General features: G+C 38.5%; 1 protein-coding gene across 4 annotated transcripts in view; it reads right to left on the bottom strand.

Moving 5' to 3' along the window:
- Positions 1 to 22,155, bottom strand: part of CUBN (cubilin) — a 144,964-nt gene that overhangs the window by 103,764 nt on the left and 19,045 nt on the right. For all 4 annotated transcript variants that reach the window (XM_048061817.2, XM_048061818.2, XM_048061819.2 and 1 more), the window contains 12 exons: positions 21,897 to 22,078; positions 20,968 to 21,130; positions 20,574 to 20,764; positions 17,292 to 17,448; positions 16,501 to 16,679; positions 16,138 to 16,300; positions 15,684 to 15,900; positions 14,518 to 14,648; positions 4,935 to 5,121; positions 2,593 to 2,753; positions 1,884 to 2,065; positions 814 to 970 (listed from right to left, as the gene is read on the bottom strand). In XM_048061817.2, coding sequence (XP_047917774.2) covers positions 814 to 970; positions 1,884 to 2,065; positions 2,593 to 2,753; positions 4,935 to 5,121; positions 14,518 to 14,648; positions 15,684 to 15,900; positions 16,138 to 16,300; positions 16,501 to 16,679; positions 17,292 to 17,448; positions 20,574 to 20,764; positions 20,968 to 21,130; positions 21,897 to 22,078 — 2,070 coding nt within the window. The remainder of the gene's footprint in view (positions 1 to 813; positions 971 to 1,883; positions 2,066 to 2,592; positions 2,754 to 4,934; positions 5,122 to 14,517; positions 14,649 to 15,683; positions 15,901 to 16,137; positions 16,301 to 16,500; positions 16,680 to 17,291; positions 17,449 to 20,573; positions 20,765 to 20,967; positions 21,131 to 21,896; positions 22,079 to 22,155) is intronic.

Genomic DNA, 22,155 nt, shown 5'->3' with positions numbered 1-22,155 from the left:
GTACCCAAAGATACCTATAGTTCACGTGTGTGTGGTGAAATTCTGTATCTTCCGAAGCATATCTAACTGTATACACTAGAACATATAAGGAGAAAAGAAAACACTGGGACAATATCCAAGGTTATGACTGGGAACAGAAAACTTTAATTCTTCCCTATCTTCTTGTATTTTGTTTGTTTGTTTTGCCAAATGTTAATATTCCAATATTTCTGGGCTAGAACAATTGTACATAAAAATGTGTGCAAGAAAATTGTGACCCTTACCACAAAATATAAAAAATGAAACTCTTTGAAGTGTTCCAGGTAGGCTAAATGAACCCAAGCACCCGCAATAATCCACGAGGGCTGAAGGTAACACCTTTATACTTTGCCATCCTGCCTCACAGCAGCTAGAAGGGCATAGAAGCCTATTTTCTATCTGCCTTCTCTATTAAAAGGTGTCTATTAAAAGGTCTCTATTAAAAGACTGTGTAAACAGATGAGAAAGAACAGTCCAATCTACCCTGTTAGGGACTTCCAGCACTTGGTATTCTGAGTAACTCTGGAGTGGAAAGTACCACTGATACAAGTAATAGCAGCAGGGCCACCTCACCAGCTTTCTTCTAGGGAAGAGATTATCTCTGTGACGGGTAGATGGGTAGTTAATTTTTAGTTCTCTGTGTCTTGTGACTGAAGCAGACTAAAGAATCTAGGTCAGTGATATGCTCCACGCTTTGTTCCCTGTTCATGAATAAATAAGATCATGGACTGCGAGACAGTTTCAGGACCAAGCTGAACTATAGAAACATGTTCTTATCTTGTTTTGCTTACTTACCTTGTTTGTATTTAGCTAAAAAACCTCCACCTCGCAGACTGCTATCTGTCCTTAGTTTTATGTACACACTGTCTCCACTTGAACGGATGAGTTGTGGTATCTGATTCCCACAAAATTTACCTAGCTGTTTAGCATTGCTGCTGTTGCCATCATATACCTTAATGGAAAAAGAGAGAAAGAGAGAGAGAGAGAAAAGGGTAGAGAATTTTGAAGCAGGCAGAAAAGTGTGTTAGTTCCCCCATAAAATATAATTTTGGTGATTCTGCTGGTTGCTACAGAATTTGAGGAACTAGAACTGTTTCAACTTTGACAACACAATGCTGACTATTGAATTTACTAAAGCTGGTAGCACTACAAATCCAAGTAATTTCCCCTTCCAAATGTCTGCTTAGGGAATTGTTTCTGGGTACAAGAGAGGTTAAATTCTATTTTTGCTCAAAGGAAGCCTCACAGGCATTTCAGAAACAAGCAAATCAGTGGAAAAACAGGAAGCCAATAATCAAATACTGGTGGGTTTGGGGGGGGCTTACTCACTGATAGGAAAAAACTGCCCCATTTCAATTCTAATAAAAATATTCAAATAATTTACCAACAATTTGAATATGGAATTTGGGATTAACAATAGGGTTATTGACACTATTGTGCCATTTTCCTTGTAATTTGCTAGGAGACCATACTTAGTCCTTGGTCCAAAACACAGTGAATTTAATAGATGGAGGCATATTCTTGTTTCAGTGGCCCATCTAGACATAAATGCCTTTCTTACTTTGCGCAACTACAGACACCACTGCATTTCCTCTTGCTGTTCTGTGATATGGAACCACAGAATCATAGAATCATTAAGGTTGGAAAAGACCTTCAAGATCAGCTGGTCCAACCATCACCCTGCTACCAATGTCACCCACTAAACCATGTCCCTGAGCACCAGGTATGAAGGTAGCATGGAGCTTTCCTATTCTGGGTCTGTTCACATATGAACATTTAAAGACCAAAGCCATATGTTTTTCTTTGCCTCTGCATTCATCATACTTAGCTGCCTCCTGTGGAGCAAAGGGTCATGGGGTACATACCGCAAGGTAATCAAAGTTGCACTTTGGGTGGTTCTCTAGATGGAACTGTTCAAACTGGATTTCAAATGGGGTTCCTCGATTTCCTCTGAGCAACCAGTAGCACTCTGAATTGTGATAATATGGCATAGGGTAGTTGGGAGACATGAAGATGCCAGAAGCTGTCATCAAAGTCCCACCACAACCTGATAATGACAAAGAAACCAAACCAACATTTAACCTCAAAAGCAGTGGAGAATTAGAGGTGATGTGTGAGATTCACAATATTGAGTTCTTTCACGTGTCCTGAATGTCTTGAGTGATAAACCAAAAACCTGCATTAAGACAATAGTAAGTGGAAGGGAGCCAGTAGCACCTAGAAATATTAACCATCTAATTTATAGACTGCTCCTGTTTGATAGTTACTTTCCAAATAAAAACCTGTTCATTAAATTCTTGCTTACCACTACTTTCCCAAACACCAGTGAAAGCTGATGCTATATTAAATCTAGGGAATAGTATATCCTTCTCATGGACAAAAACAAAGCCCATACATCAAGAAAGTTAAGTTCTTGATCTAAACAACCTGACTATATGCCGCTATATAATTAGCAGAGAGATTTTATGAGATGAGAGGCAGAAAAGATGTGGGGAAAATGTGAGAAATAAAAAAATAAAAAGAAAGATCAATGAGATGTGCAAAATGGTTTTATACTTGATATACTCATTTTACCTGCTGATGTGCCATCCCACTCTGCTGAAAATCCCTGTCTTGTGCCAAATATGTCACTTACAAACTTTATCCACAGCTTGTTACCATGAGAGATTATAACAGGAGGCAGGTCTGTACCACAGTATTTTCCAAGAGGAGGAGAAGTTTCATAGCCTCCATCTCTAGAATGACAGAGAATAAAAACCTTGGGTCAAAGAGGGAAAGTGTGAGAAATATTAACACAGCAAAAAATCTTGGAATTCTTTCAGGCCCGGGAAAGACTAAACTTGGTTCTTCATCTTCCACAGAAAGACAGCTACCAAATACTGGAGAGGTCTCACTGCTTGTGGTAAGAGGTCCTACCACAAGCACCTGCTTTCTGGATATGTCCAGTGTCTAAACTCAGCTGTCAATACACTGACAGTCTCAAGAAGTATCTCAAGTGTATTCAATGCTGCAGAAGCAGGACCTTCTCTGTATTCTACAAGGTGGCAGTCAATGGTGTAACCAAAGTAAACTTCTAATTTGAAGAAAAAACAACATTCTCACTTCTCACTGTCTCACCTGGCACAAACACAGATGAGCTAATTTATTTTTAAAAATATGTTTATTTGCCACCACACAAACAGGAATCCATTTCTCAGAACTCATATGATGCATACTTTGAAAGATGCATTCACAATTGTTTCTACAGCCAATTATTTCCATCCATAATCTTTCAATAAAGTAATATTTTCAGTAACATTTTATAATACTTTAATCAGGATGCACATCCAATGTTCTGTTGTGCTGCACGTATCTCATGGGAATAAAAAAGATGGTAACAACATGTTTATCAATTGCATTATAATCTTAGCATAAAGATTATATAATTTCATATCAGGCAATCATACTGCAAATACCCTTACAGGTCAATAGAACAATAATAAGCACATTTATACTCAGATATGTCATCTTGATATGATGTTTCTTAAGAGAACAGTAATTCTTTCAATTGTATTTTCACAGGTTTATCCTTGCTTTTGAGAGAAATTTCTGCTTAGATATTGCAACTCTCAGAGGTCTTTTTTCTTGTCACCCTCCCAGATTAGACTGCTTGCTGCTATCTCAGGTTACTAGCAGCTGAAGAACTGTGCCAGAACCTCTTCTCACTTGCCTCTCAGCCCCTGCAGCTGTGGTCAGATGAACATTTTCTTAGTTGACTGAATGTAGTTTATCATAGGATACCTCAGGACAAGAACCCAGAGTGGCACCTCAACTAAAACTAATCTAGCTACACCATTTAATGGTATCAAGTTTGAGGAGACATCTCATGGAAATCCAGTTACGACAGCAGCAATGTGCTGAGTTACACTTGGTGATGTTCTGACACTATCTGAAAACCTAGTTAATACTGCTGGGTTCTTCACAGTGACATCAGAGTTAGATCTATGTAATAAATAAATCTTTTCAATTTTTGAGGTGAAAAACTGAATAAGAAAACTGCTGTAATTCAGATCAATCCCAAATTAAGACTGTAACAGTTAAAATAAAGTTAGGTTAAGCTTAATCTCTGATTGTTGTTTTAAAATGAAACACTTCACTTAGAAAATATTGAAAAAGTCTTTCAATTTTTCATAACTTTCTCCAGTTTGTATGTACAGCTGAAAACAAACAGCAGGAATTTATAATCTCATTCCAACCAATATCTGGTATAATGTTCAGAATTAGTTCTATCGTGGTGCTCCTTGAGGTCATGAAAGCTCATGGCACACTCAGAGTTAAAAAACACACTGCAGTTCTGCAGCTATGGGTCATCCAGAGAGCTAGCTCAGGAGGAGAAAAATAGGAGCACTGACAATTCAAAGTGCAAATCCCATACAGCAACACAGTGTACTACTTACTTGGTACAAGCTGTATTGTAAGCATGCAGCTAACTTTCCTACAAGTATTACCCTCTCCCCCTTGTACTTTTCTCTGTCCTCTAAAATTTACTAGAAATCACCATGTCAATATCCTAAGATTAACAGTGATACCAGTATAGCTCAGTATCACAGATTATGCATGTCCCTAGTGCTACATCACAGAAAATTGCTCTTTAAAGACTATAATCATAAAAAAATATTTCATAAAACAAGCAATAAAACTCTCTGTTTCTGCTCTGAGGAACAACCAAAATACAGTGAAGGGCAACAGAGTCCCAGAGTCCACACACACTACTTTGGGAAGGTAGCAATTAAAGTTTTCTGATAATGGCTAATTCCTTTTCTCACCCTGACAGCACAGGCATACAGCTAAAACTATAGCTTCCAAATGTGCTTGAGTGGATTTGGATAAATTTGGTGGTTATCAGTAATAAGGAAAACAGAAATAATTAGGCTTGCCTGATTTCTACATAATCCTCTGTACAGCGTTTATTCCCTTCCAAGGTGAAGTTGGTGAAGCGAAGCACAATCTGTCTGTTTATTCCCACTGTGATGGTGTATATGCACTCTGTCCGAACAGGGTAGTTATTCGGATAGTTTGGAGATGTTAGCACACCAGTTTCAGTACTGTAGTTGTGTGAGCACACTTTAAAAAGAACAGAAACAAGTCTGAATTTTAATATCTATGTTAAATTAACAGGAAGTTTCTATTTCCAACAGACAGAGGAGCAAACATCCTGTGCTCCTGTGCATTATAACACATCCTGGACACATCTTACTGCTGAACGTCATCACTATAAACTAAAAACAGAATCCAGATTTTTCATGGAAATTCTTATATTTGAGTTGATTTTTTTTCAGCTTTTACCAGAACGCCATGCCTGTTACAAATAGGCAATGTAAGTAGTTCCAGCTGTCACGTTGGCTTTGACCTAAAATGCAGGTAAGCAGAAAAAATGAAACTGTAAAGGATGCCTTGATCAAAACCAGAGGTAAGATTTCTGAATTTTTGAAGAGCAGTGGTGGTGGAAACTGAATGCAGTCTCTAGCTACATGGGGACACTATGTTGTTCTTAGGCATTCCCCACAATTAGACCTGGGAGATGGGGATTTTGTATCTTAATTTCTTTTCCCATTTTCAGGGCCATAAGGGGCAATCACCTGAAAATAGTATAATCCTTAGATTGTGAGGACAAAGCTGTTCTACTTAAAGCCTTATACTAAAATCAGTTACATCAATTCTCCTGTGACTGCTGGAGAAGCGTCATGGTATTATGAGCTGGAAAGAGGAAAATAGAGTGTACTAATACTGAGCCAGAACCTGAGAAATAATTTAAAAAATAAAAAATAAAAAAAGTTCTTTGAAAACACAGGCATAAAGACTAGAAATAAAAATATCTTCTATAAAATGGTACAGGAGATTTATTTTGGAAAAAACAATTGCCATGTATTAATTGATCACAATCTCAGTAAGCCTTTGTGATCTGGCTTCAAAAAGGACAAGAAGAAATGTGATTCATGTGAGATGTTTCCAGCTGGAACGGGGAATCTCAATGCCACTACAGAAGGCAGTGTTGACATGTCACCTGGATAAAAGTGGATAACACTGCTCATCAATGTTCTGGAAATCAAATGAAAACAGGTAAGAGGGAAATTATGGAGATGGTGGGAAATTAGATTAGAAGGTAAGAGAGATTAGAAGTGCTTAAATAGTTTATCTTAGCAAGTGAAGGATAGGAGAAAAAGACAGAGAAAAACATCGAGAAGCATGAAGAACAAGAAAAACGTAACACTCTCTTAATGACAGTACAAACTCCAAAGTTAAAAACTGTCCATGAATACAGATATGCAGAAATCAGGAGATAGTTTCTAGTAGGAAGTCAATTTGTAAAGCAATCATCCAACCAACATAACAGAAGCAAAAAGAGGAAAAAAGTCTTCTTCTTTTTCTTCTTTTTTTTTTTTAATGGTAGTTTGATTAATTTAAAAATGGGATCACATGATGTAACTCTTGGCAGAAAAAGGGCAGGGGCTAAAATTACAGGCTGAATTTGATAACCCTGGAGTCTTGTTCTGGTTCTCTATTCCCCTACTTCTGATCCTATAGGTTGCAAATATAAGAAATGAAGATTTCTTAGACATTCTATCAAATAGACAGGGTTAGATGGATTATAAAGTAGAACTGAAAGTGAACAGAATACTATGATTAACTTTATACTAATTTAAACCAATTGTCACAGGTCTCTAAAATCTGTTTTCTAACATAGCACAGCTGCAGTGTAGCAATACTTGTACGTAATACTTCAGTATGCTTAATAGTTTACAGGGACAGGCTGAAATGACAGCTCAGGCCCTTCATGTCTAAGGTTGGTCATTTCCATGTCTGCTTTCTGTCTGTTCTAACTAGTAAAACACTTTTGTTTTTTCTGGCATTTGAAATAATGGGTAGAAGGGATTATCTTTAAAGAAAAAAAGTGGTTGTTTTTTTTTACATTCTTGGTCACCTGGAAGGCCTCTGTTGGAAATGCTTTCTGTGGAATAAATGCCCTCAAAGCAAGACACCAGACACAGGTTCCTAATTCATCATAAGATGGACAAAGAAACATGCTATAGAAACAGGCCAATAAGTTTCTGCCATTGAGCTGTACTTTGGTAATTAATAGGCCAAAAAGGTTTCATTACTAGTTCACCTAAAATCCTGATCTGTTAAATTCTTTATCTAGAATTTTAGTCGTTTGTGTGTTATATTATAATATGCTTTAATATATTCATGCAACTCTCATGTCAGTCTTTGGCATCTTAAAAACACTGTGCTGCTTTATAAATTCTTATAATACACTTGCTGTGCTGTCACCTCCTATGGTGTTTCATCATATGCATCATCAAACCCCCGATCCTTCAGTCATACAATTTGAGAACCCTGCCTGCAGGGTTAGAAATCTGACTTTAAAATATGACCCACGTTTTTCCTAAAGACTCTATAGACAGAAGGTAATCAAAAATTAAATTGAAAAGATGTGTTATTTATTAGGTTACTTATTTCTAAATAATTATTACCTTCTGATTTTGGAAGGGTGGGTGCTTGACTTACGAGCATGTAATGCATAGAGGGGTTGCCATACTGCTATTCCTTATTCACTCAGAGGCTGAGATCATGAATACTATCTTTCAGGCTGCAGAATATTAAAATTGATGTACTAGATAAGGGCCCTTAGGGTAAAATTAGCAACAAGGAAGCCAAATTATTTTTATCAGCCCTTTTAAGAATAGTTTCCACAGAATTGTCAAGGTTCCCTCCCTCACCAAAGTTTGCTTTCTTGGGAGTAATCCATACAAAAATTCATATCCAAAGTGTGCTAAGTTTAAAGTGGATGCTGTGTTCTGCTCCACACTCTACATAACAATCTTCACTATGATCTAAGAGGGATAAATATAGATGGCCTCAAGTTGTGCCAAGGAAGGTTTAGGTTGGAAATTAGGAGAAATTTCTTCTCAGAAAGAGCAGTCAGGCATTGGAACGGGTTTCCCAGGGAGGTGGTGGCATCACCGTCCCCGGGGGTGCTTAAGGAAAGGTTGGACGTGGTGCTTAGGGACATGGTTTGGTGGGTGACATTGGTGGTAAGGGGATGGTTGATCTTGGAGGTCTTTTCCGACCTTTATGATTCAATGACTCTATGATGGAATAGTGACTGCCTTAGAAATGTCAGACCTCTGGCTACAGTGAAGTAAATCCAAGTCTAAACTGCGCATACACTGCTATGAAGATTAGGAAAAGCATAAACAAACCCACGTTTTGTGTCAGCCAAAACTCTTCTGTTAAATGGATTAATTTGTTTCATTCTTGTTGTCAGCAAGAGAGCTGGCACTCGTGTTTTGCAACCACCTCACTAACACAGCAGTTGGGGCTGTGCTTGTGCACTCATAGTTCCCCCAGTGAAAACTGTTAGCAAAGTTAGCAGGTAAAAAGAACTTTGAATCCTCTGCCAAAGTTCAGAACACAGTCTAACTCCATAATGTGCTTACAATATGCCTGGAAAAAATACAAATTCAGTTTAGTTTGAGGACAGTTATTGCAGCAAAGGCAAATCAGAAGAAAGCAACTGTCGTGGACAATTGCACATCTTGCTTTGCCAGCATGTGAAGTTTCAAAAGCTATTCAATCTGCTTTCTGATTTTGGTACTGAATGTTTGCTCTTCTGGAAAGAAAAAAAAAAAAGCCTTAAATGCCAGCTTTTGTACCACTCACTCATGCAGTCATGCACAGTGCAGAAAATTATAACCATGTCTTTCCTATAAAGAGATATTCATCATTTGCCACAATTCTAATTAATTGAAAAAAAAATATAGTGTCATAAGTAAAATGGCACTTTTCTTTCAATCTCACTCTGCTAAAGGAAAACTCAGATCCCTAATAATTAGACCCTTATGTAACGTCTTCAGGGAAAAAAAGGGTAGAAAGTATCACATGAAATATATCCCTCTCCACAGGCAACGAAAAAGCACCTCAGGGCCTTCTATAACTGCTGCTGGCAGATCTAACAGGCTTAATTTTTACCAAGAAGACACACAAAGGTCCTTTGTAGTGTTTCAGACCCAAACTTCTCAAAAACACTATGTACGGTTGTTCAAAAAGAATCTCCAGCTCTCTCCTGCTTATCTACACATAAACACACACACTGTACAGTCATACACACACATACAGGCTTATAGAGGCATACTAATAACCTGATCAAACATAACCAGAGGCCTAACAAGCTGTCAGTTGCCAACTGATTGAGACCTTTTCCTCAGGGTGAGCTAAGCAGATGCCTAAGAGAGGGGAGTCCAGCTCGTTTTTTTGTCTTAGCTCAGCCTCATTCGCCCATGCCCTGTATATGTGCACGGACATATTTGTCAGACATTGCTTTCCATTAGTGCCTTTGCTCATTCAGCTGAAGAGAAAAGCCAAGCAACCTCCTGATAATTGCTGGGTTTGGTCAGCACAATGTGAACCGAGATCTCAAACTGTATTTAGCTATCAATAAAGACACACAAATCTATCACCTTCGGTCATGCTTTTAAGTCCACGGGTTCACAAATACTTTTCTTTCTTCTCAAACTCTAGCTCCTGCAGTAACTCATTGTCAGCTATCATATGTCACACAATTCAGTTATTTAAAGCCAAGTTATTTCTCTTGATTAATCATATCATTTACAATTCAGACTGATAAGAAGGAAAAAAGTCTTATCTTTCACCAAAGCCAGAGAAATAACAATAAAGATGATAAAAAGAATAGTAAATAGGAATAAAAAATGTATCAGGAAGGCAATCTGCTTAAAGACCTGTTAAGGCTGGCTTTTCTCAGAAAAATGTTTTAAATAAAGCCTCTTCAATGGAAAAAAAAACAAACAAACAAAACACCACAAAGCAAAACTAGTAAGTACCCATTGATTAGTGAAGAAGGTAAGGACAATGAAATACATACACTAACTCTAGTCTCATTTCCATTGAAAAATTGTGGTCTCATTATTTCAAGACCTGAGTAACACTTCCAGTAAAGACTTTCAAAGACTTTTCAAACCTTCTTTCAAAGATTTTTCAATAATTTCACATGGGTTCCCTGTGGCTTCGTCAGCCAAGGCATGCAAAAGAAAACCCAAATATCTATCATAATACTTACACAACTGTTGTGACACTTATCTACATGGTATTTGAGTCCTGGACTCTGGGAGATAGATCCTAATTTACCTTGGTTTCCATGTGACTTCCCTCTCAAAAGACAGACTGAGGTACAGACAGTTTAAGTGCGAAATATACATTTTAAACAACTGAGTATCATGTGGGCATATTTGACTGGAAGATATCCAGTTGTATTCCTGCCATATGAGCTATTCACAGCTACTAGCTGGCAGACTGCTAAAACTGTTGTCTGTACTTTATGGACCATGGCCACGGATGTATTTCATGGCATTCAAATTTTTCGACAAGTAAATATAGCTTTACAATTATTTTCAGTCTACTCTTCAACTAATTAATATATCACAGATAAAGCATGCTAAGATATATGGAGAAGAAACTTAGTTTTGTTTTATTAAAAAAACAAAAACATTTTTTTCACTCATATATATCCTCTTTTCTTTGCTCTTATTCTCTCTCTTTTTTTTTTTTTTTTGGGTGCATGTGATAATGCTGTCCATCTTTTCAATAGCTCATTCTCTGTAAAATAACTCCAGGCAAAGGCCTATTGAAACATCTAATATGAAACAGAACAGCTTTGACCAGTTCTGATATTGGTTACACTGTAGTTGGCTAAGAAAACATAGCTCAAAAAATATGAAGGATTCTTACTGCTCAAGGAACGTTATTAGAACCGTATTTTTCTTAGCAGAAAATAGACAGCAGAGGTAAAGAAAAAGAAATAAAAAAATAAAAAACCCACAGCTTTGGTAAATCTCTCAGATATGATTATGTTCAGCAATTTGCCACTTCAGTGTAACTGAATATATGTAAGATGAATAGCAGGCCTAAAATTCTCACAGCGGGAAAACTAAACTTGATACAATTTCAGGGCAGTGGGGAGTTACTTTTCACAGTAAAGCCCACATACATGTATTTGCCTTCAAAATTTGCAGCTCCAAACCCTTTATTCTTAATCAAAAAAGAATGTTAGCAGTCCAGTATTTATGACTTTACAGTACTACTATGCTTGTGCTGAGACCAAAAGAGAGATCTCTGTAAATAAAAGAAATTGTAGTTTCAACCTCTCTATAGGGTTATTAGTCTCAGTTTCAGTATTTATCGAAAAAAACAATTAGTCTAGAGAACATAGTTCTGGGTCTGAGTGAGAATAAATTGAGAATTAGCTCTTTTGCAAGACTTCTCATCAAAGGCCCTGTTTAGCTGAAGAGTAGTCAGGATATTTAATTAAATAAGGGGAAAGAAAGAATTAATTATGGGGCAAGAAAATTATGGGGAAAGATTCATCCAAAAATCATATCTGTTGCTAAAAGACTGAATTGAGACATTTTATATTTCTTATATAAAGTTCTAATATAGTTTCTAGTTGTTAACAGTATTGAAGAGAAAACAGCTTTTCATTTTTAAGGCACAGTTTAAAACCTTTTTATGGACAATTCTGGTACAGTATGAACCTCACATGATGCATATAGCAGTGCTTTGGATGAAAAACTAGAAATTCCAGGCAGCATCGTGGTGGTAAAGGAGGGAACATGGAAGAAAAGAGGCAGAGTAGAGAAGGTGAAAAGAAAATCTTGGGGTTTCATCAGCACCGAGATAACTAACAAAACCAGAGAAACAGGATATCAACAGAGACAGAAATATAGATGTATTCTGAGTAGAAAACATTTTGATCTTGATAAACTGTGAGACAAGTTACTATGGGAACTATTAGGAAGGAATTGAACCTACCTGTGAAATATTAACTTGAGGTAAGGTAAAGGAAAAAAGGAAAAAATATCACAGTAACAAGCAACAGAATCACATTTACAGAAGCCATGGTTAGCAGCTGCAAAATCAGGACAATAAAAATACCTTCTTTACTAGGTAGATAATTTCACAATTTTTCAGTAGTAAGCACTCAGAGTTTTCAAACTACAGAGTCTCTTTTGGAACGATTTTTCAAAGCTCAACTTGGTTTTGGCCTATTATTTTCCAATAAACAAAAGGTTCCTCCTTGAAATATTTCTTATTTTATCTTTATTGTTTTTACTGACCTTCTGGTTTCCATGCCAGATAACTCAAGTATAAAAGAGGGCAGCTGAAAAAATGGATTATTTGGATTTATAAGTATTCTGTAATGAATGAAAACACAGTGGCAAAATCTGTACTGGTCTCGCCTACACACATGCTTGAGGGATGAAATAATAGCCAAATTGCCCAAGCTGTCACCAAGAAAGCAGTTATTTTTTACAAGGGAGAAACTGGAAAATTTGTTGTTTTTAAATAGGTTGGAGAAACTCAGGAAGGAGGTAAAATAAAATAATTAAAGTAACTAAGAGCAAAAAAATGATCAGTCATTGGTAGTTTATTACCATAAAGATGAGTACTATGAATTTGTGTTATTCATCTAATAAATCCCTTATAGCCTGCACACATATACACACATGCACAAACCTGACAGAACCTGGTTAGTGATGGTTACATGAGTAATCCAGCTATAAATATATTCTCATTCTTACTTTTGTTCATTGTCCCACTCTACCTCTTCTGTGGTACATTTCTGCTAGGCAGAATCTTTCTCTTTACCTGCACATATCCCCTTCTACTCCAGATCTATGCTTCATAGTGAGGAGATCAATAGCAGACACATGTCTACGAAACTGGTACTTAACAGTTTTTCACCAATAGGCTGCTCATTCAAGTGCAGCTCGATCACTACTAAAAAAGCTCTCAGTGCTGGAGAGACATGCAAACACTGGAACAGGTTTGGTGGGTTCAGCACAGTTTGAAAACACAGATGTGCCCACTCTGGAAAACCTTCAAATCAATTACACTTCTGAGTAATTTCTCTGTTTTTCTCTGCTTTAGAGAACTAAGAGAATGAGCAGCCATTCTTCTCTTCAACAGTCTTTTCCCCTCATATGTACATCTTTGCCCCATAAAAGCAGATACTTAAAAAATAGATTTAAGGTATAACGGGAGCCTGTTGGAGACTGAGAAGTTGTACTCTGTCTTAATGGAATGGAATGGAATGGAATGGAATGGAATGGAATGGAATGGAATGGAATGGAATGGAATGGAATGGAAAGGAAAGGAAAGGAAAGGAAAGGAAAGGAAAGGAAAGGAAAGGAAAGGAAAGGAAAGGAAAGGAAAGGAAAGGAAAGGAAAGGAAAGGAAAGGAAAGGAAAGGAAAGGAAAGGAAAGGAAAGGAAAGGAAAGGAAAGGAAAGGAAAGGAAAGGAAAGGAAAGGAAAGGAAAGGAAAGGAAAGGAAAGGAAAGGAAAGGAAAGGAAAGGAAAGGAAAGGAAAGGAAAGGAAAGGAAAGGAAAGGAAAGGAAAGGAAAGGAAAGGAAAGGAAAGGAAAGGAAAGGAAAGGAAAGGAAAGGAAAGGAAAGGAAAGGAAAGGAAAGGAAAGGAAAGGAAAGGAAAGGAAAGGAAAGGAAAGGAAAGGAAAGGAAAGGAAAGGAAAGGAAAGGAAAGGAAAGGAAAGGAAAGGAAAGGAAAGGAAAGGAAAGGAAAGGAAAGGAAAGGAAAGGAAAGGAAAGGAAAGGAAAGGAAAGGAAAGGAAAGGAAAGGAAAGGAAAGGAAAGGAAAGGAAAGGAAAGGAAAGGAAAGGAAAGGAAAGGAAAGGAAAGGAAAGGAAAGGAAAGGAAAGAAAGGAAAGGAAAGGAAAGGAAAGGAAAGGAAAGGAAAGGAAAGGAAGGAAAGGAAAGGAAAGGAAAGGAAAGGAAAGGAAAGGAAAGGAAAGGAAAGGAAAGGAAAGGAAAGGAAAGGAAAGGAAAGGAAAGGAAAGGAAAGGAAAGGAAAGGAAGGAAAGGAAAGGAAAGGAAAGGAAAGGAAAGGAAAGGAAAGGAAAGGAAAGGAAAGGAAAGGAAAGGAAAGAAAAACAGCTTGTGCTTTCAGGTTATTTTGCTGCTGTACCAAATTTCATACTATGTGACTTTTCCATACCCAACATCAACACTGTACCTAAATAGGGACTAAACTAATTTTTTATGGCACCTGAGATGTTCAGGTAGTCTCCCATTCAAGTGAGTTGTCCATGATTGCTAAGTTTCCTATATCACATATATTCAGCTCAGAATGGACAAAGCAAATTCAAGAAACACTTTTCCTAAATAATTCATGCAGTTCGGCCATGTCTTCATTTACTGTCTTTCTAAGGAAAACTGCAGTGTTGCTTATAGAAATTCCTTTCTGATTTGGCCATATTTCCCAGAGAGGAAAAGCTTGTAAGTCAAGTAGCTATAAATAAGACGGGGTAGAAGAGGCACCAGGCAGGCTTCTGTTAAAACAGAAAATAATATTTCTGTTTCTTATAGTGGTTATTTACAGTGATAACTGAAAACATTTAATTTGCATAATGAACATACTGACATATTACCTTTTGATGCATCCATGGAGATATAATGAGCTGAGAAGCCTTCAGATGAAATACTGTGATCGGTCACAAAGTACAACGTCATCATGTTGCCACCACTGGTGAGTGATGGTGGAATTGATCTTCCACAGTACCTGCAGCAAAAAGAAGACCCAAATTGAGAGGCAGTGTTTTATGAAGCATCTGTATTACTGGAAGAGGATTCATCTTTCACAAAAAGTTTGAAGAGTTGCATGTACACAAATGTCTCCACTGAATGATAGAGATCCCAACTATATACCCTGTATCATGGGGCTAAATAGTACGATACACGCATAATGATACAAAGCTAAGTTGTGTGGCAAAGTCAGAGGAAAAACTGTTTGTCAAGTTGTCAAATCTTACCGAAATTAGTCCATGCTGTGTCTACAACATATTCTATTCTTTTGTAGGAGTCAGAGTAGTTAGCAAAAGAGTAAGGTTGCAAAACACTCTCCATTCTATTACGACAGTCATTTGCTCCTTATTTTTCAAAATACTGCCATGTCACCCAGCAACTTTACAGTCCATAGGTGCTGCTCAGTACCATGTTCATGTAGTTCAGATGTTCTTGAATTCTAGGTTGGCAAGAAAATCCTGTATATATTCCACCTGTTGAAGCGGGCAGGGGAGGGGGACGGGCAGGATTTGCCAACCTTTTCTTCTGTAATATACCATTGCATATCAGAAGAAAATGAAAATAAAATCCTATAAAACAATGACTTCCATTTAGTGGTATAGTTTTTGCTGACATCCAAATGCACAATCTTTTAAGTTATCTTTCTTTCATTTCTGCAAGTGTCTTTTCCTGGATACAGATATATTAAAGCTTTTGAACTCATTTCCCATGAATCAGAATGTTAATGGAGCTGGACAAAGGCATCAATTGAATCCTCTCCTTAAAAAAGCTGTCTTCTTGACCTAAGTCAGTTTCTCTCAGTATAGCATTTATTAAATGTGGTTCTCATTCCCTGGTCAAAGAAAGGAAGCTGCCTTTACTATGTGAGGGAGGGGGATTGCTGTTAATGTTTCAGCAAAGCAGAGCAGTTAATGTATACACAAAATTTAAGCTAGCAAATTGGATAGAGAGATCTACAGAGCAGTGTACGTTCTACAGTAATTAAGTTCTGTATGCTAATGGACATATTCACCTTCCCAATTTTTGCATAGTGCTGTTGTCATATATTTCAAGATAATCATTTCTGCAATTATAATCAAATGCCAAATTAAATGAAGTGAACGTCAGACGGATAAGGTAGCCAGGTTGAATGTTGATAGTCCAGGTACAGTTAATACCATGGGGGTAGACATCTGGATGACCAGGACTTGTAATGGTTCCTTCTGGTCCAGTGAGAGACTCTCCACATACTGTAAAGATTTAGAACATCAAGTTAAATGACAAATTAATTCAACACTGAGGCACCTATAAAATTGGTTACTTTTCTTTCTGAAATGTCATGGTCTTTTTTGCCTCATGAATACTACACAGTGACACATTCAGAATTTATCTCCCATTATAACTTTGTAAAGCTATGTTTTCAGCATACAGGAAAATCTGGACTATCCCAACGCTCTATACACAAAACAAAACAAAAAAAAACTTACTTGTATCTAATGGCCAGTACTCAGCTCTGAAGCCAAGGTTGGTAAGAGAGAAAGCTCTGAATTTAATGTAGAGATTGTTCCGTGTGGATTGCACTCTGGATGGTACAGTTGTACCACAGTATTTCTCCAAAAGAGGAGAGTCTGTGTTGTTGCCATCTCTGACCTGAAGAACAGTATATTCAATATATTCCATACAAAGTTCTACAGTATTAAAGTTGTAAGCATAAATGAATTCATAAGAATACTATAAAAGACATCCTTAGTAAATCAAGTAGTTCTGCTTTGGTGGAGATGAGTATGAGAAGGAACACACAGAGAAGAATTTCTTAAGGTTATTCATAGTACGTGTGTATTATTCTTTACCTCAACGTAGTCTGAGTCACAAGTGCTTGTATTTCGAATGTCAAAGTCGATAAAGTTAAGAATCACCACTTTGCCAGCTGGCTGGGAGATAATCCACTCACAGGTCTTTGGGTGAGATGATACCCTGGGGTAATACGGTGAATGGATACTGCCTGCTCCAGACAGGAAACCTCCACAGGCTGCCAACAGACACCAGGAATCAGTAGTTGTGATGAATGGTTTCAAGGAATGTATAATCATGTCTATCAAATATCACTATGGCTTTACAAGAAAACCAGCCCTTAAAGCCTATGTTCTCACAGTGTCTACTGTGGGTCATCCAGGTAGGATTAAGAATGTGTTTAAAAGAAAGTATGGCTGTGACTATAGCATAAATGTGTATATACAAAAGACCAGTTTAACTCTGTCCATGAAAACTTATGGATTTGACTTGTTTCTTTCACATGCTTAGACAGATGTGTTTGTGATTAAGAACTAAAAGAAATAACAAAAATACAAAGATTTAGGCAGAATTATAGCTATATCATCTTTGGAATGTTAGTGCTAAGTGACTTATTGTTAAGAGAAAAAATGGGGAATGTATTTCCAAATATGGTAGAACTGCCTACCACGGACCTAGGACATACATCATCTGTGCATTTCTAAAAGTAGATATAAATAAATAAAATGACTTTTTCCCCTTTCTTTTGAAGTTTGTCTGGTACCCATTATATGGATAATATAGCACAGGAATGACTGAAAGTGACCAAATTACAGATCAGTTCACTGTGCAAGTCATCAGTTCTTCTTACCAACTTGATAAATGGCCCTGAAGCTAGCTCGCTGCACAGAAGCATCAGACTTGAACTTGATCCAGAGACTGTTGCTGGTAGAAGTGATTGGAGACGTAAGTGTACTATGACAGAATTTGGTAATTAAAGAAGACATCTCACTGTCACCATCTCGAACCTAATCATCAACAAGAAAAAAAGAATTATGTCAGATCATAAAAGTCTTGGGATTTGACACCTGGATAGCACTATAATCTCACAAGAACTGCTAAATAACGAAAGGAGCAACTATTATACTTATTCATAAGAGGGGTAAAGGGCCACCACAGTAATTGGCACAAGTGACTTATGGGAACTCAAATGAAGGATTGGATGATTGACACAGAAGGCACACACACACACACGCTACTGTCACAGGACACTGGGATGAAACAGATTTTCTCTATGAATCACAGCTTTAGCACGATTTGAGCATGTGCTTCCAAAAATGACATCTTTAGTATTAAAGAGGCAGGTCAGGTGCTCACCAGTGACAACTATGAAAATTTTGCCAGCACTAAAACCCTGCTGTGGAAAAAGAAGAGGCTTTGTCATTTCCTTGCTCTGGCCATGAAGTTTATAATGACCTTTCAACAGCACTTCTTCAGAAAAATCACATCACATCACACCTGTACATCAACACAGCCAGGCAGCTCAAGAACAAAAGGTGCAACTCTGAGACCCACAAGCAGTAAAAAGGTATACTGATGTCTTTCCATATTTTGTCTGAAGGGTCCAACGCAAGAAAATGACAGGGAAACTATATCGGGGAAACATTTTAAGGTTCTACCTTTTACACTGCTACTGCACTAACCTTAATCAATTTTCTGATCAAAGGAAAAATGTACCTTGTGCACTATCCCAGAAGTTGATTACAAATCACGATTATTAAGGGGACGTGCAGGAAAAGAGATATTTGCACTTCCAAACTTCAGGACCTGAACCCACAGACTGTGCATAAGAAAGAATAGGCGCATCCAGAGCTTGCTCAGCTTTGGCCATCTCCACTGGTTAGACAGCTTTCTGACTCTCTAACAGATATTTTAAATTTCCCTGGGACCTAAGTTCCAGGTGACAGAGTCGTTCTGGATTTACAGGGGAGTAACTAAGATCAGAATTTGTGTTGGAATTTTTACAAGATCTTTATACAGAAGTGAAAGTTTCCAGAACTACAGTTCACATGAGTTCACATTTTTTCTTGACCTGTTTCTACTTACATTTTTGGTTTATAAAGTCCAGTGAGTAGTGATAAAAATAACAGGTTCTCTAAACTATGTGAATAATGTCTCATATTGCCAGTTAGAAGGATGGCAAGGAGAAGGAGCTGGCTTGCCTAACACCTTACCTCTGCAGCACTATGTCACAGCCTTTCTTAAATAAGTTTTATTGCGTCTAGTTTCTTACTGCAGACCCCTGGTTCCAGGCTGCTCCTTCCTTAGCAGAAGAATAAACATCCTTCCCTGAGCGAGTGTTTGTGAGCTCTGTCTGGCTGCAGTAGAAACTGCAGATTTCCTGATATCACCAGGGGTAGGAATAATCTGCAATTTTTCAATGTGACAAAACAATCATCAGAGAGTGATTTTAAAGCAACTTAAACATCCAAAACCTATCTCCCTACTTGAACTTCATCATAAAACCCAATGAGACAATATTTTAGAAAAGTATATGTGGAAAATCAGGCCTTGAAAAAGGAAGATGGTACTTTACTCGTAACCACATTTCCTGCGTCAGAAAATGCTGGCTGTGTTTCTCTGCTCTGGGCTGAGCAGACTAAGGGAGAGGGAAGGAGAAGAGGTGTTGAGATAGACAGAAATACAGGAAAACTGAACTGCTTGTGACAGATCAGCAAACAACAAGGTAAATGCCTTGCTGAATTAATACTAACTGATTGCATTCAACAGAAATGGTTTTGTTTCTCTGGCTGCTGTGAATTTAGCCGCTGTTCTGCCAGCAATTAGGCAAGAGGAGTACCAGGCCAAACAAACAAAAGCTGTCTGTTTTCATTAAACACACTTCCCCTCTCATTTCAGAAATTAATTACACTTCATTCCAACCAAAGTCTCTGGGTTAGAGGAGGAGGGACAGGAATGATGTTAGCACAATAACAAATCTTTTAAAAACAGATTAACTAAAGGGAGCTCACAGGGGCCTATGCCGCTCTTGGTCAGAAAGAGCTTAAGCACAAAGCCACGTAACCGTGCGGCCCCACAGCGCCATGCTGCTCCTGTTGTAGCCATCTGTAAGCTCAGCCTTAGTTCTGCCAGGCCTTGGGCCAGGGCTGCTCCCCCCAGAGCCTCCCCAGCAGCCACCAGCTTCCCTGCGCCTGGTTTAGCCGTGAGGGCTAAATCAACCAGGGGTTGGTGCCGAATTGGTTTTATGTTTGTTAATCTCCCTGAGGTACAACTGCAGTTTTGTACAGACAGCACTAATGAGCAGCCATTCCATGTAGGATGAGGTATTTATGATGCCTTGAGATATGGTGAGCTGGGATGTGGCACAGAGGAGCACGGGGATGGGGTGGCAGGACACAGGGCACAAGCTGGTGATTAAAATCCCACCAGAGCTTGTCAGACCCCAAAGGCACCACCAGGCCCTGACCAGCCTTTCCTGGGCACTCCCCCACTCTGCCTAGGACCCAGAGCCCCATGTCAGCTCCCAGTGCTGTCAGCCCCTGCCCCATCATGGCTGCAGCAGAGCCAGGCTCCAGCTCCCGGCCATGGGCCCCACTGAGCCAGACCCAACCATAAGCCCAGCACAACGTCCCAGCCCAACCTTGGCTTGCTCCTTTCCCCCAGTGGGGTGCCCATCACCCAGGGTTGCCCCCCACTGCCCTACACCTGGCTGGGGTGGTCGGATGGGCTCTGGCAATATTTTAATCGCATGCTTTGTTTTTGCACCAAAACCAAATTTTCAGCATAACACCACGAGGCACTGGAAAATGCCTCATAGAAGCTGTGGCATTATTTCTATTTCTCTTGTATTTGGCATGCATTTGCCTATGGTCCAAATTCCATCTTAATCATGTATAGCTGGTTAAGAATTAGTATTAGTAGTATGCAGAAAGATTTTCTTGTTCTCTTATCTTCATTCTAAATGTATAGTCCTGCTCTTTTAGCCCCTGTGACTTTTGGACCCTAATAAATTGGTATGCTTAGTCCTTTGATTAACACCCATCTCTGTAGTGGCACTTGGGACAGAAATTACGCTGCCTTTCTTTGTACACACGTAATTAACCTTTCATATTAACTGTTTAAGAAAAGTCACCTCAATATAATTCAATGAGCAATCGCTGTGACTCTCCAGCTCCATATGGGTGAAGTTGAGGTATATTTTTTCATCTTCTGGTTGTCTGATAATGTAGATACATTGTTGGTTGTTGATAAAAGGGTTAGGCCAGAAAGGGGACGTGATGACCCCTTCACTATCAGTGTAGTTTCCTCCACAGCTTGGATCTGCTATATTAAGAAAAACAAAATGTTGGTTGAGATATTCACAACTATAAGAACTCTTCCAGTTTAGGGTGGCTCTGAGCAATGACTGCAAATCTAAGAGGTTTTCTGTATTATTAAATAGTAAATGTTAATTACATCCATTCATGTCGTGTTGGTTATATCCTGGGAATGTCACAGGCTAAACTTTAAAGATGAAAATTACTTACCAAGCGATGTTGTATAGACAATGTGGAAACCTTTATCAGTAACTGAGTCATCAGAGTGAAAGTGAATCCAGGCATATGGACCAGTGGTTTGGAGTGGGGGTGGAGATCCGGTGCTACAGTATTTACCAACAACAGGGTCTTGTGGAAGAAGACCATCTCGAATCTAGACAGAATGATAAATCATTGTTTAGGAGTATCAGATGTGTGCCAGCTCTGGACAGTACAAACACTCTTAAAGTTACATAAAGGGGCCCAGGAGATAGTGTGGATGGTGGAAGCTCATAGGAAGTTTCCTCCAGACACACAGGAAGTAAGAAATAGACCAACCAGCATAGCTGTGAGGGTGCTTCTAGGAGAGTCATCAAAGGGGTTGTGAAAGGGTAAGAAAGTATCAGGAGATCTAATGTTGAAGCGTTTTCCTCAAATCATCCCATGCAGTGCCCAGTTACGGAGTATATGCTGCTCCAAACCATCTTATTTTCATGAGTGGGCATTGGTGAATTCTGTAACCATTACTTTGCACTTGAGAGAAAGTCCTATGCTCACCCACCAGGTCATGGACTGTACTATAAAAGGAATCTATTAGTCTTAGATACCTTCCCGTGATAGTTTTACTTAAGCTGAACCTCTACGGCTTGACATTCTGCTAGCAGTTTGGAGACCAAACATTTCAAGAAAGTGAAAGCTTCCCACCAGATGCTTGGCCTTGCATCCCATCCTCTCTAGTTGTAGGACCTCCACTGACTTCAGTGGAGTGGGATTTCATCCTCTTTTTGAATCTGAGTGCATCAATGGCTGTACAAATGAACATTTCGACCCAGGATTTATATTCAAACAGTCTACTTCTGTACATACAAAAAGTTTTGAAATATCTTGTTTTGCAACAACATTGCCATAAAATGATGTCATAATCCACAAATAAACTTTACCTCTAAATGGTCATAACTGCAGTTTTCATGGTGTTCTAGGCTTAGTGTGCCAAAGGCAAAAGTGATGAGGAGGCCAGGACTGGTTGAAATGGTCCAGAAACAGTCTCTGTTTACAGGATAGTTACCAGGGTATCCTGGAGAGGTTATCGAGCCATAAGTACCTGTCAGCTCACCACCGCATTCTAACAGAAAAGAAACGTGGAACAACACAGTCATTAACACTGCATATCAGGACAAAAGCTGAATTGTCAAAAATTTC

This window comes from Anser cygnoides, chromosome 2 (assembly GCF_040182565.1).
Source record: "Anser cygnoides isolate HZ-2024a breed goose chromosome 2, Taihu_goose_T2T_genome, whole genome shotgun sequence".
Lineage (NCBI taxonomy): Eukaryota > Metazoa > Chordata > Aves > Anseriformes > Anatidae > Anser > Anser cygnoides.
Note: the sequence above shows the minus strand (reverse complement) of the source record. Positions and strands in the feature narration are given on the sequence as shown.